The sequence below is a fragment of the Panthera uncia genome, chromosome C2 (assembly GCF_023721935.1).
Source record: "Panthera uncia isolate 11264 chromosome C2, Puncia_PCG_1.0, whole genome shotgun sequence".
Classification (NCBI taxonomy): domain Eukaryota; kingdom Metazoa; phylum Chordata; class Mammalia; order Carnivora; family Felidae; genus Panthera; species Panthera uncia.
The window spans coordinates 92,324,940-92,339,344 of NC_064810.1; the positions used below are offsets into that span (position 1 = coordinate 92,324,940).

Here is a 14,405-nt window from a genome sequence, read left to right on the forward strand (position 1 = left end):
TTGTTTCTTTTTCTTTGGAATCAGCCTTATAGTTTTTTGACTATTTTTTTTTCTTTTCTCGTTTTATGGGATTCCTTTCCTTTCCTTTCCTTTCCTTTCCTTTCCTTTCCTTTCCTCTTCTCTTTTTATGGGATCAAGCTTCCCCCCCCCACACACACACACCCTTTTTTCCCCCCAGGGTTACATCAGTAAACAAATAAAAGCACACCTAGTTAAAGGTCCAAACACTCAACCACTGCCAAGTAAGGAGGAACTCTGTAGAGGACTAACCAGTGAGATAGAGCAGCCAAAATGCAACAACAGAGGGCACAAAGAATACAGCAGAAATGCTTTCTGAAGTTCCAGGCCCTGGACAGTGTATGACCCCTTAATATAGCAGTACTCTCAGGTGCGGGAAACATAACAAGCTTTTAAAACATGCAAAAGACAGAAATGTAGCCAAAGTGACAAGATGGAGGAATTCTCCCCCAAAGAAAGGTCAAGAAGAAATCACAGCCAGGGACTTGCTCAAAACAGATGTAAACAATATATCTGAACAAGAATTTAGAACAACACTCATAAGACTACTAGCTGGCCTTTAAAAAAGCATAAAAGACACCAGAGAAACCCTTGCTGTAGAGATCAAAGATTTAAGAACCCATCAGTACAAACTTTAAAAATGCCATAACTGAGATGCAAAATAAACTAGATACAGTAACAGCAAGGATTGAAGAAGCAGAGGGGAAGAATAAGTGAAATATAAGATAAAATTATGGAAGATAATGAAGTTGAAAAAAATAGGAAATGGAAATTACTAGTCACAAGGGAAGACTTAGAAAAGTAAGTGATTCCATGAAATGAAACAATATCCATATCATAGGAGTTCCAGAAGAAGAAGAGCAAGAAAAAGGGGCAGCTGGTTTATTTGAAAAAATTATAACTAAGAACTTCCTTAATCTGGAGAAGGAAACGGGCATCCAAGTCCAAGAGGCACAGAGAACTCCCTTCAAAATCAACAAAAACAGGTCAACACCACAACATATCATGGTGAATCTGGCAAAATACAAAGCTAAAGAGAGGATCCTGAAAGCAGCTAGGGACAAAAGGTCCTTAACCTACAAGGTAGACACATAAAGTTAGTAGCAGACCAGTCCACTGAAATTTGGCAGGCCAGAGGGAGTGGCACAAGTATTCAGTGCACTGAATAGGAAAAATATGCAGCCACAAATCCTTTATCCAGCAAGGCTGTCATTCAGAATAGAAGGAAAGATAAAGCCTTTTCCAGACAAACAAAAACTAAAGGAGTTCGTGACCACTAAACCAGCTCTGCAAGAAATTTTAAGGGGGACTCTATGGTAACAAACAAACAAACAAACAAACAAACAAGACAAAAAGCAACAAAGACTAGAAAGGACCAGAGAACATCACCAGAAACATCACCTCTACAGGTAACAAAATGGCACTAAGTTCATATCTTTCAATAATCACTAAATATAAATGGACTAAATGATCCAATCAAAAGACATAGGGTATCATAATGGATAAAAAACAAGATCCACTACATACCGCTTACAGGAGACTCATTTTAGACCTAAAGACACCTGCAGATTGAAAGTAAGGGGAAGGAAACCATCTATCATGCTAATAGAGGTCAAAAGAAAGCCAGAGTACACATACTTATATCAGAAAACTAGATTTTAGAAAAAAACCATAACAAGAGATGAAGGAGGACATTATATCATAATTAAGGGGTCTTATCCATCAAGAAGATCTAACAATTGTAAATATTTATGCCCCCAACTTGATAGAACCCAAATATATAAATCAATTAATCACAACCATAAAGAAACTCATTGATAATACCATAATAATAAAAGACTTTAATATCTCACTTATAGCAAAGGACAGATCATCTAAGCAGAAAATCAACAAGGAAAATGGCTTTGAGTAATACACTGGACCAGATGGACTTAACAGATATATTTAGAACATTTCATCCTAAAGTAGCAGAATACACATTCTTGTCAAGTGCACATGAAACATTCTCTAGAATAGATAACCTAGTGGGTCACAAATCATCCCTCCACAGGTACAAAAAGACTGAGATTATACCATACATATTTTCAGATCACAACACTATGAAACTTGAAATCAACTACAAGAAAAAATTTGGAAAGCTCTCAAATACATGGAGGTTAAAGAACATCCTACTGAAGAATGAATGGGTTGACCAGGAAATTAAAGAAGAAATAAAAAATACATGGAAGCAAATAAAAATGAAAACATGACAGTCCAAATCCTTTGGGATACAGCAAAGGCGGTCCTAAGAAAAAAATACGTTGCAATTCAGGCCTATGTCAAGAAGCCAGAAGGGTCCCAAATACACAACATAACCTTATACCTAAAGAAGATAGAAAAGGAGCAGCAAGTAAAACCCAAAGCCAGCAGAAGAGAAATAATAAAGATTAGAACAGAAGTAAATGATATAGAAACAAACAAACAAACAAACAAAAAAACAACAGTAAAATGATCAATCTAAAAGCTAGTTTTTTGAAAAAATAAACAAAATTGATAAACCCCTAGCCAGACTTCTCAAGAAGAAAAGAGAGAAGACCCAAATCAATAAAATCATGAAAGAAAGAGGAGAGATCACAACCAACACCACAGACATGCAAACAATTGTAAGAGAATACTATGAAAAATTATATGCCAACAAACTGGACAATCTGGAAGAGTGGAAAAATTCCTAGAAACTCACACACTACCAAAACTCAGACAGGAAGAAATAGAAATTGCAACAGGCCATACCAGCAAAGAATTAAATCATTTATCAAAAATCTCCCCAACAAATAAGATTCCTGGGCCAGATGGCTTCCCAGAGGAATTCTACCAGACATTTAATGAAGAGTTAATACGTATTCTTCTCAAACTATTCCAAAAAATAGAAATGGAAGGAAACCTTCCAAGCTTATTCTATGAAGCCAGCATTACCTTGATTCCCAAACCAGACAAAGACCCCACTAAAAAGGAGAATTACAGGTCAATATCCCTAATGAACCTGGATGTTAAAATTCTCAACAAGATACTAGCAAATTGAATTCAACTATGCATTAAAAAAATTACCATGATCAAGTAGAATTTATTCCTGGGTTATAGGACTGGTTCAATATTTGCAAATCAATCAATGTGATACACCACATTAATAAAAGAAAAGATAAGAACCATATTGTCCTCAATAGATGCAGAAAAATCATTTGACAAAACACAGCATTTTTTCTTGATTAAAGCCCTCAAGAAAGTAGGTATAGAATAAACATACATCAACATCATAAAAACCATACATGAAAAACCCACAGTCATATCATCCTCAATGGGGAAAAACTGAGAGCTTTTCCCCTAAGGTCAGGAACACGACAGGGAGGTCCACTGTCACCATTATTGTTGAACATAGTACTGGAAGTCCTAGCCTCAGCAATCAGACAACAGAAAAGAAATACAAGGCACACAAATTGGCAAAGAAGTCAAACTTTCACTCTTCGCAGATGACATGATACTCTACACGGAAAACCTGAAAGACCACCAAAATACTGTTAGAACTGATACCTGAATTCAGGAGTCACAGGATATAAGGTCAACATACCCAAATGGGTTGCATTTCTATATACCGATAATAAAGCAGCAGAAAGAGAATTAAGGAATCTATCCCATTTATGGTTTCACCAAAGACCATAAAATACATAGGAATAAACCTAACCAAAGAGGTAACAGATAAGATGTATGCTGAAAACTATAGAAAACTATGGACTCCATCATCAACTTATGAATGGATAAAGAAGATGTGGTATATATGTATATAAAATAGAATATAAAAGAATGAAATCTTGCCATTTGCAATCACATTGATGGAACTAGAGCGTATGATGCTAAGCGAAATAAGTCAGTCAGAGAAAGACCAATACCATTGGATTTCACTCATATATGGAATTTTAATTAACAAGAGACAAGCAAAGAAAAAGAGAGGGGTGGGGCGCAAATCAAGAAATAGACTCTTAACTATAGAGAACAAACTGATGGTCACCAGAGAGGAGGTTGGTGGGAGTATTGATGAAATAGGTGATGGGGATTAAAGAGTGCAATTTGTACACTTGAAGCTAATATTACACCATATGCTAACTAACTGGAATTTAAATAAAAGCTTTAAAAACAATGGCACAGGCTCTTTGGAAAGCAAATTAGTAGTTCCTTATAAATTAAACATAGAGTTACCATGTAACCCAGCAATTCTGCTCCATAGTATATCCTGAAGAGAACTGAAAACATATGTCCACATAAAAACTTGTACGTGAACCTTTATAGTAGCATTATTCATAATAGTGAAAAAGTTGAAATTACCCAAATATCCGTTAACCAACAAATGTAGAAACAGAATGTTTATATCCATACAATGGAATATTATTTATATATAAAGAGAAATGGACTGATACAGGGTACAACATGGATGAACCTTGAAAATGTTATGATAAATACAAAGAAGCCAGACACAAAAAGGCCACAATTGTATAATTCCATTTTTATGAAATGTTTTTAATAGGTAAATCTATAGAGTCGGGAAAGTAAATTAGTCATTGCTAGGGTATGGAGAGAGTGGAATGGGGAGTGACTCCTAATGGGGATGGCATTTCTTTTTGGTGTAATAAAAATATCTTACCCCCTCTCTGCCCCTTCCCCACTCATGCTCTGTGTCTCTCTGTCTCTCAATAGTAAATAAACATTTTTTAAAAAGTGGGGGGAGGTGCCTGGGTGGCACAGTCAGTTGGGCATCTGACTTCGGCTCAGGTCATGATCTTAGAGTTTGTGAGTTCGAGCCCCGCTCAGAGCCTGGAGCCTGTCTCAGATTCTGTGTCTCCCTCTCTCTCTGCCCCTCCCCCACTCATGCTCTGTGTCTCTCTGTCTCTCAATAATAAACGTTTTTAAAAAATGTCTTAGGGGCGCCTGGGTGGCTCAGTCAGTTAAGCATCTGACTTCGGCTCAGGTCATGATCTCGTAGTTTGTGAGTTCGAGCCCCGCATTGGGTTCTGTGCTGACGGCTCGGAGCCTGGAGCCTGCTTCTGCTTCTGTGTCTCCCTCTCTTTCTGCCCCTAACCCACTCGCATTCTGTCTCTGTCTCTCTCAAAAATAAATACACATTTAAAAAAAAAATTTTTTTTTAATGTCTTAAAATGAGATAGTGGTGGTGATTGTACAACTTTGTGAAGGTACTGAAAAAAAAACACTGAATGATATACTTTAAAGGAGTGATTGTATGGTATATGGATTTATAAATGATTTGGAAGCTTTGAAAATAATGAGTTAAGCTTTTAGTATATGATAAATTTAAATATATACTCTGTGTGTGTGTGTGTGTGTGTGTGTGTGTGTGTTGGCTCTTTCATAATTTTTCACTAATGATATGCTAGTCAACTCTCTGGAAATATGAGACATGTTTAGACATGGGGCATGTACATTACCAATAATAAATACTTTCAAAGTTGTATCTCATTGCATCTAGGACAGGGAAGATTTACTAGAGCATTATCCCTGTCTCTGCTTCTAATGGCTTAAAATGAAGATGATAATGAATGAATAAGTCTCTAAAAGAAATATTGCCAAAAACAAAATCAGGAAAGCCATTCAGTGCTGACAGTGACTGGTAAAAAATGCAAAGGTGAAGTTATAGGAAAATAAAAAGTCAGAATAAGCCTATTATTTAGTTTCTCGACCATAAAAATGCCTGAGCTTATTATAAAGCATTCTTTTGGCTCTGGCCCCTTTTCCTGTCTTTGGCTATTCAGGGGAAAAATTGGATTTTAACACAAGAAGTAATTTCAATGCTAAGCCCTCTTATGAAAAGATTTCCAAGTACCCTGGGAACAAGTCAAAATCAGGCATCTCAGTGGGAAAAATGTTCACACTCTAAACATAAAGAACAGATTAATTACATAACGCCCCTTTCTGAGGCACAATGTTGTATTGTTCGTTTTGTTTTCGTAAATGTATAGTGGGTTTTAAATACATGAACTAGCTAATCTCTAACTGTATAGATGACTGTAGTTCTGTACTGTTTCAATTCTTTAGAAATAACAAAACTGCTATGAATATGTTAAAATTCCTGAAAAGAAAACCAGCAGCTATTAGTGTACTATAATCATCATATATACCAATCTTCAGGGATTTAGTGTTTAATTTAAAGAATTTCTTTATCATTTTTGTAATTTTTCTGTATTCTGGCATGTCAGCAGCCAATTTAGTATAATTTAACACAAGGTCTAGAGGTTTTCAGTCAGGATTAGAAGTATGCCTGTATGAAGTGCTACTTTTTTAAAAAAATGTATTTATTAATTTTGAGACAGAGAGTGGGGAAGGGTCACGGAGAGAGGGAGAAAGAGAGAATCCTGAGCAGGCTCCATGCTAATAGCACAAAGCCCAATGCGGGGCTCAAATTCACAAAAGTCATGAGATCGTGACCTGAGCCAAAGTCTAGTGCTTAACTGATTGAGCCACCCAGGAGCCCCACAAGAACTACAACTTTTTAAGTAGCAAAAGCCTGTAACAACTCTTGAAATCCTTTCACAAAACTTTCTCACAAACATCAAGAGTCTGTTGTATTGAATTCCCATCTTTTGATGGTACATCTATAAACCAAACTTCCTAACAGATATGTCCTAGGGGTCTATATAAAACCTCCAGATCCTCACATACCTCCATGGCATATAATTTGGAAATCTCCTGATACTTTTCTATTAATGGCTTTATATTAATGCTTCTACATGCCCCAGGCTTTCTCATACTTTCTTCAAAAGGTACTTGTTTCCTCAGCATATCCCCACACTTCAAGTAAACATTGTGAACTCCCCTGTCGTGCGAGCAGGGGAGAGGGGCAGAGAGAAAGAATCTTAAGCAGGCTATGCACTCAGTGCAGAGCCCAACGTGGGGCTCGATCCTACAACCCTGGGATAATGACCTGAGCCAAAATCAAGAGTCAGAGGCTTAGCTGACTGAGCCACCCAAGTGTCCCAAGCCAGTTTTCTTTATAGAACACAGTACTGACCAAAATAGCTTTTTCTTTTTTTCACATAGCATGTATGGTGGGATAATTCACATATTAGATGGGTGCCCCCACTTTACCTGACAGGCTACGCTGTATTAATCTAAAATGTCCTAGGCTCCTGGGTGGCTCACTTGGTTAAGCGGCCAACTCTTGATTTTGGCTCAGGTCATGATCTTACAGTTCATGGGTTTGAGTCCCACGTCGGGCTCCGTGCTGACAGTGTGAACCCTGCTTGGGATTCTGTCTCTCTCCCTCTCTGCCGCTGCCCTGCTCATGCCCTCTCTCTCTTTCTCTCTCGAAATAAATAAATAAACTTAGAAAAACATAAAATGTCCACTTTCTGGCTAGGACCCTGATCTTTCCTTTTGGGTTCTGTTACTGGTCCTAACCTTTAGTTTTTTTTATTCCATGAGAGGCATTTTTTGCAAAGAAACAAAGTTTTTATCACTTCACAGGAGTTATTTCATAGGCAAGGAAGAATGGAAAGTAGTATGGATCGTGGGCTGCAAGGCTGTCCTGCTAATTGATACATTGCGGATACTCTCCGACCTTGCTATGGAATGACACAAATCTGCGCCTTCAAAAATTCCATTTATTGGGGCACCTGGGTGGCTCAGTCGGTTAAGCATCTGACTTCAGCTCAGGTCACGATCTTGCGGTCCGTGAGTTCGAGCCCCGCGTCGGGCTCTGGGCTGATGGCTCAGAGCCTGGAGACTGCTTCCGATTCTGTGTCTCCCTCTCTCTCTGACCCTCCCCCGTTCATGCTCTGTCTCTCAAGTAAATAAACGTTAAAAAAAAAATTCCATTTATTACATGTCTTAAACCTTCAGGCTGCTAAGCTAGTCAGTATCGCTAATCTTTTTAAAAAATTATTTTAAAATAATTTCAGACTTACAGAAGGCCTTCTAGAACTGCCATATACCCTTCATCCTGATTACCCAAATGTTAACCTTTTACCTTCTTTGTTTTGTCATTCTTTGATAATAGTTAGATTCGTAGACAGATGGGTTTTTCTCTTAAGAACATTTCTTATTATATATATATATGTATATATATGTGTGTGTATATATATATATATAATAAAATATGATACCATATCATATATATCTTAGGATATATAAGTTGCAGCTATAATGCCCATTTACCCCTAAATACTTGAGTATGTGTTTCTGAAAAGAAAAAAAAAGGCATTAAAAAAAGCAGGTAGAATTCCATTATCAAATTAATGAAATTAACATTGATATAATATTATTATTTGTACACCTTATTGAAATTTTACCAATTGAATTACTGGTGTCCTTTATAGCAAAAATGTATGTATTTATGTATTTATTTATGTATTTGCATTGGTATGGACTTATGGATTCTTATTTTATTTAGTGAATATAATTTTGATGCCCAGCTTGCACAGGTTTGGCCAGTGAGTACCTTTATAAGCTGGCTCATCTGTGCTTTTGATATGTTCCCATCAGCCTTTTTTTCTTGGTGACACAAGAAGAGTTCTATACTCTTCTTGTATATTCCCAGAATTAGCCCTAGAATCAGCCATTCCTCCAAGAAACCTAGATTCTTCTAGTGGAAAGTGACATTTAGAAACCAAAATCCTGGTGCTAGAAATGATCATTGCTACCGGGATGTAATTGCTTTAAGACCTATGGTATACACATTACCTATCTATCACCCATAAATATATCTGTTTGTCCATCTGTCTCCACGCTAAGGCTTCCAGTTCCAGTCCCACACCACAGAGTTCTTTCTGGATATCTCTCTTTCTATTTTTAAAACTCCTTTCTCTCACAGTGAGAAACCTGGCTCCTTTTATCTACAATGTATATATTTCCTCAATCCTATGATACACAGAAAATAGTTTTAGAATTGCTAGCCCATACTACTATGAAAAATGAATCTATTCCCCAAAATTCAATATTTGTTTATAGTTCTTTTTGTCTTTAGCCTAATGGTATATACTCAAATGTTAGTGTTCAAAATTTACTTGGATTATATTATTAATTTGAAATACAGTTAGATTCATTTGCTTTAGTCTGTTCTATTTTAGAGGTTTTTTTCTATATTTTTCTTGATTTTTTTGAGTGTGTGCAATATACTTCCAATAATCAGAACCATAAAAATGACATACTAAGATAAATGTCACTTCCCTATACTTTGTGTCAGTTTCCTCCCCACCCATCTTCTCTACCCTATTTCCCTTACATCTGCTATCTGTAGCCAATTTTGTCAGTTTCTAGAATATTCTTACAGTGTTTCTTTTTGTACAAATGAGCAGATATAATGCATATATTCTTACTTTTCCCATATCAATTCATGGAACTCTTCATTTATTTTGGCATCTGCATGGTCTTCCACGTATAGATTTGCCATAGTCGTTCAATCATTCCCGTCTGGGTGGACATTTAGATTGTTTTCAGTATGTTTCAATTACAGTTATGCAATGAATAACCTTGTCCATATATATTCTTATTTGTTGGAAGTGTATATTTACGGTAAATTTCTAGGGTGGGATTGCTAATCCTAAGTGAAATAAGTCAGTCAGAGAAAAACAAATGCCCATATGATCTCACTCATAGGTGGAATTTAAGAAATAAAACAAATGAGCAAAGGAAAAAAAAGAGCAGCAAACCAAGAAACAGACTCTTAACTACAGAGAACAAACTGATGGTTACCAAAGAGGAGGCAGATAGGAGGATGGGTAAAATATGTGATGGGGATTAAAGAGTACACTTTATCATGATGGAAAAATAAATAAAATAAAATAATTTTTAAAATATACTTTTTGTTAAATATTGCCAAATCCTCCCCCCCCCACCACCAATTTGTATCAATTTGGTTTCGTGCCACCAGTATATGAGAGAACCTGCTTCAACCCAGTTTCACTGACAGAATGTGTTGTTTTTTGCCAATACCATAGGTAAGAAATGGTTTCTCAGTATAGTTTTGTATTTCTGTTATGAGGAAGAATACCTTTTCAAGTGTATCTTTTTGTGTGTGTGAATTGTCTGTTTATGCCTTTTGCACATTTTTTCCATCAAGATTTTGATCTTTTTATCCCTTAAGTTATTAAGAGTTCATTATAGGTTTGGACTTCTTAGCTCTTTATCTGTGATATATACTTACTGCAAATACCTTCTCCTCCTTTGTCACTTGTCTTTTTTTTTTTTTTTGTGGTGTTTTGTGTCATGTGTTTGTTTTTTTTTTAAATCTAGCCAAAGTTATTGATGTTTTTCTTTTATTGTTTCTAGGTAGTTATAAGACTTCTTTACACTCAGGTTATATAAGAATTCACTCTGTTTTCTTCTAACACTTGTATCGTTTCATATGCTTGCATTTCTATTTCTGGTCCATTTGGGGTTTATTCTTGTGATTGGTATGAGGTATGTATATAATTTTTCTTTTTCAAAGAGCTATGCAATGATACTAGACTTTTTATTTATAAGCTATGGATCTTTATGTAAAAGTCTTTGTCATTTGAGATGCCACCTTTTATCATACACAAAAATTTTTGTATGTGTTTTTGTATGTGCTTTCTATTGAATTCAGTGGTTTTAATTGTCTTTTCATATGCTGGTGCAGCATTGTTTTAATTATACAGATTTTATAGTATGTGTTAATATCAGATAGTGTTAATGCCCCCTCATAGTTTTTCTTTTCCAGCTTTTATCATAGCCATTCTTGGATGTTTAATTTTCTGTATGAATTATAATATTAAGTTTGCTAGGTCCATAAAAACAGGTTGGTATTTCTACTGAGATTATGTTAAATTTATAAGTTAAGATGTAGAGAGTTGGCATCTTTTTATTTTTTATTTATTTATTTTTTTGACGTTTTATTTATTTTTGGGACAGAGAGAGACAGAGCATGGACGGGGGAGGGGCAGAGAGAGAGGGAGACACAGAATCGGAAGCAGGCTCCAGGCTCTGAGCCATCAGCCCAGAGCCCGACGCGGGGCTGGAACTCACGGACCGCGAGATCGTGACCTGAGCTGAAGTCGGACGCTTAACCGACTGAGCCACCCAGGCGCCCTAGTTGGCATCTTTTTAATGTTGAATTGTTCTATCCCAGAACAAGGGTGTCTTTATTTGCTCAAATCTATTCTTATGTCTTTTGATAGTGTTTTAATTTTTTCTTCATAAAGATTTCAGACACCTGATGATAAGCTTATTGTTTATCTTTGTGTTTTATCTTTTTTCCTGCCATTGTAAGCAACAGTTTCTCTGATTTTTATCCTCTAAATGGTCATTGTTTGTGTGTATGAAGGCTGTTGATTTCTATATGTTAATTTATATCCTATTGTCATATTTAATTTTTTTATCATTTGAGATATTTTTATCATTGATTCCTCAGGTATACTATCATATTATCTGGAAATGGAGATGGTTATACTTATGTGACTTTTCTTATCTAAATACATTAGCTGATACCTCCAAGGCAATGTTAAATAGTATTGAAAATATTATACACATGCACACGTATTATATGTGTATAATATATATATTATAATATATATAATACTATATAATAATATATATTATATTATATATATTATATAGTTTTAAGCATGTTAAGAAAGGATTCATTTTATGTTTTCTTCATTATTTTTATCCAGAATGGGTGCTGAATTGTGTAAAAAGCTCTTCAGCATCTGTTATAATAATCGTATGATTTTTCTCCCCAGATTGATCAATATCATGTTTTATATTAATGGATGTCCTCATACTGAGCAGACTTGCACCACTGAAATGCATCTCACTTTGGCATGGTGTATCATTTTCTGAATGTGTACCACTAGTGTTAAATCCATAAATGCCAAAGCTCTGCAACAGTGTCATTCAGAGAATGATATTCCCCAAAAACCAAAACAAAAACCCCCAAAAGAATGATATCCCCTAAGGCACTTATTGGATTATAGATTTCTACTGACTCAGAACCTCTGGGGAGGGTTTCCAGATTCCATTTCTGAGAGGTCCTCACAGAGGCAGTCCTTATGCACACTGAGTACCATTGGCCTACCATGTAGCTTAATGTGGATTTTTTATGGGAAGTTACTGCAAAACCTTATTTACTCTAGCAAGGAATTTTCTCCATCATTCCTTTAAAAATCTGCTTTATATCTTAAAATTTTAGATCATGAGCCAGCTTCAGGAAAATAAATTGACGATACCAAAAGCTAAAATATTAGCTGTCCCCTGACTGTCCATTTATCCATTTATCCATTCACTCATTTATTCACCTTCCTTTAGCACTATGCAATGATAGGGGTACAAAAATGTATAAGACCTCCATAAGAGTAGAAGAAATGGAGGATTAAATGAATGTAAAATAATATATTAGGTGTTATGTTAGAAATATTTTCCAGGAATTTTATGGGTATGATAGGCTTAAAAGAGGAAATACTTCTTTCTCCTGGATCAGAGGTTTCAGGAGTTGATGCTTTAGATGAGCCATCTTTCCAATATAGCATTAACAAATGGGGAAGAAATTTATTTACAAAATCTTATGTACGTGAAACTTTTTAGGAACGCATCTCTTACATATCATGTACTAGTACATCAACACACCAACTCTTGGCAAACAAAGCTACAATATTATTTACATATATAAGGGAAGGGTTATCTTCAAATGGACCAATCTCCCTATATAACCTATGGATGAATTTCTTTCCAAGACCCTCATATTTAATAGAAATACCGAGTAACATCAACAGGATAATAGAAAGCATCAGTAATACATGGAAACTTCAGTAAACAGAACATGAACTGCCATTGTTTCTGTTAGAATGCTTCAGATTCTCTTAAAGGAGAAAAATTATATTCTCTTTCCATTAGAATTCGTGATGGTTTTGCTCTGCTCCATTTATTCTTAGTATAAGACTTTCCTTATCCAGGACAACTGCTGTGTGGGAGAAGGACCATAAAATTGTGTGACTGACATTCATGCCAGGATAATGGTTATGGGTTGGCTTGGTATGGAATGCATTTCTTCTTATCACACGAATGGCCCTCATGTGATGAGAGGGCAGCATTTTAAAGTACAAACCTGGTACTGCTTGCTCTGGAGAAAAGTCTCCAAAGTCAAATGTAGTTAGGTTCTTTCATTTCCTGATTTAAATGATTTAGGAGTGTTATTCAATTGCCAACATTTTTATTTACACAAAGTCTATAAAATTTAACTGCTGCTGTGTGTTGAAAATGCTGCAAACTATGTCTATATCAAGCAGTTTAGGCATTAATATTTTTGCGTCTGATTTAAGCTGCAGCAAGTGTGAACCAAGGTAGATGCAAATGTGACACTGATGTCTTGGTTATCTACTCTGGCTCTGCTTTAATTATCCCTCGTTAGTAGTTGCTCATCCAATCATTAAAATACATGTTCACATTTGATATGTTTTTGATTGCCTCAGAAAAAGTAATTCATAGCAAACACTCCAGTATGGTTTTTTAACGTGTATCCATCCATATTAATAGTACAAGATTCTTCTGATAGCAAAAATAGATCCTGGGTGAGTTCTGATATTATACACACACACACACACACACACACACACACACACACACACACACTATACAATCTATTCTTAACCACCTATTTAATGAGTATATTTGTTTTGAAAAACAGTAAAATGTAATGTGCCTTTATTGAGCTAGCTCATATTCATTTTAATACTTTCTTTTTTACTTTATAGTTGGCAATCAGTGGATAAATTACATATCATTCTGTGGCCTTAGAACGCATGCAGAGCTTGAAGGAAACCTAGTCACTGAGCTCATCTATGTCCACAGCAAGTTGCTAATTGCTGATGACAACACTGTTATTATTGGTAAGTATATGGTCTCTAATTCTGTTGCTTGCTGGTTGACTTCATGCAAAAATCCTTCTTTCTCTTCCTCCCAAGATTCCTTTGCAGTTGAGAGGGACTGTAACATGTTATCTAAAACATTTCTGGAGCAGTCTTTTTCACTTGTGTCCTTTCTAATAATCTCTGTTTTCATCTGTGAAGAAACAAAGGCACAGAGCAACGAAATAACCATTGTGCAAATTACAGTATCCAGAGCAGTGGTTTAACCCAGCAGTATAGTAATCAGTTGTTCTCATTAATTCTTTATTACCTCCTTATTTTTATTTTGAATCTAAGTACCTAGATTTTGGGGGCTGGAGGGGAAGACATGGGGAGGGAAAACGAACAGCCCAACTGTCCATTGTCTGATGCATGGATAAAGAAGTACTATATATATATATATATATATATATATATATATATACACACTCACAGATATATAAATATATGTGGATATATAATATATATAATTTTATTTATATATATATT

The 14,405-nt window shown here is 35.6% G+C and overlaps 1 protein-coding gene across 5 annotated transcripts in view; it reads left to right on the plus strand.

Annotated features, from left to right (window-relative positions):
* The window catches only part of PLD1 (phospholipase D1), a 213,622-nt gene that overhangs the window by 169,187 nt on the left and 30,030 nt on the right, over positions 1-14,405 (plus strand). For all 5 annotated transcript variants that reach the window (XM_049628563.1, XM_049628566.1, XM_049628567.1 and 2 more), the window contains one exon: positions 13,764-13,898. In XM_049628563.1, the coding sequence (XP_049484520.1) occupies positions 13,764-13,898 (135 nt within the window). The remainder of the gene's footprint in view (positions 1-13,763; positions 13,899-14,405) is intronic.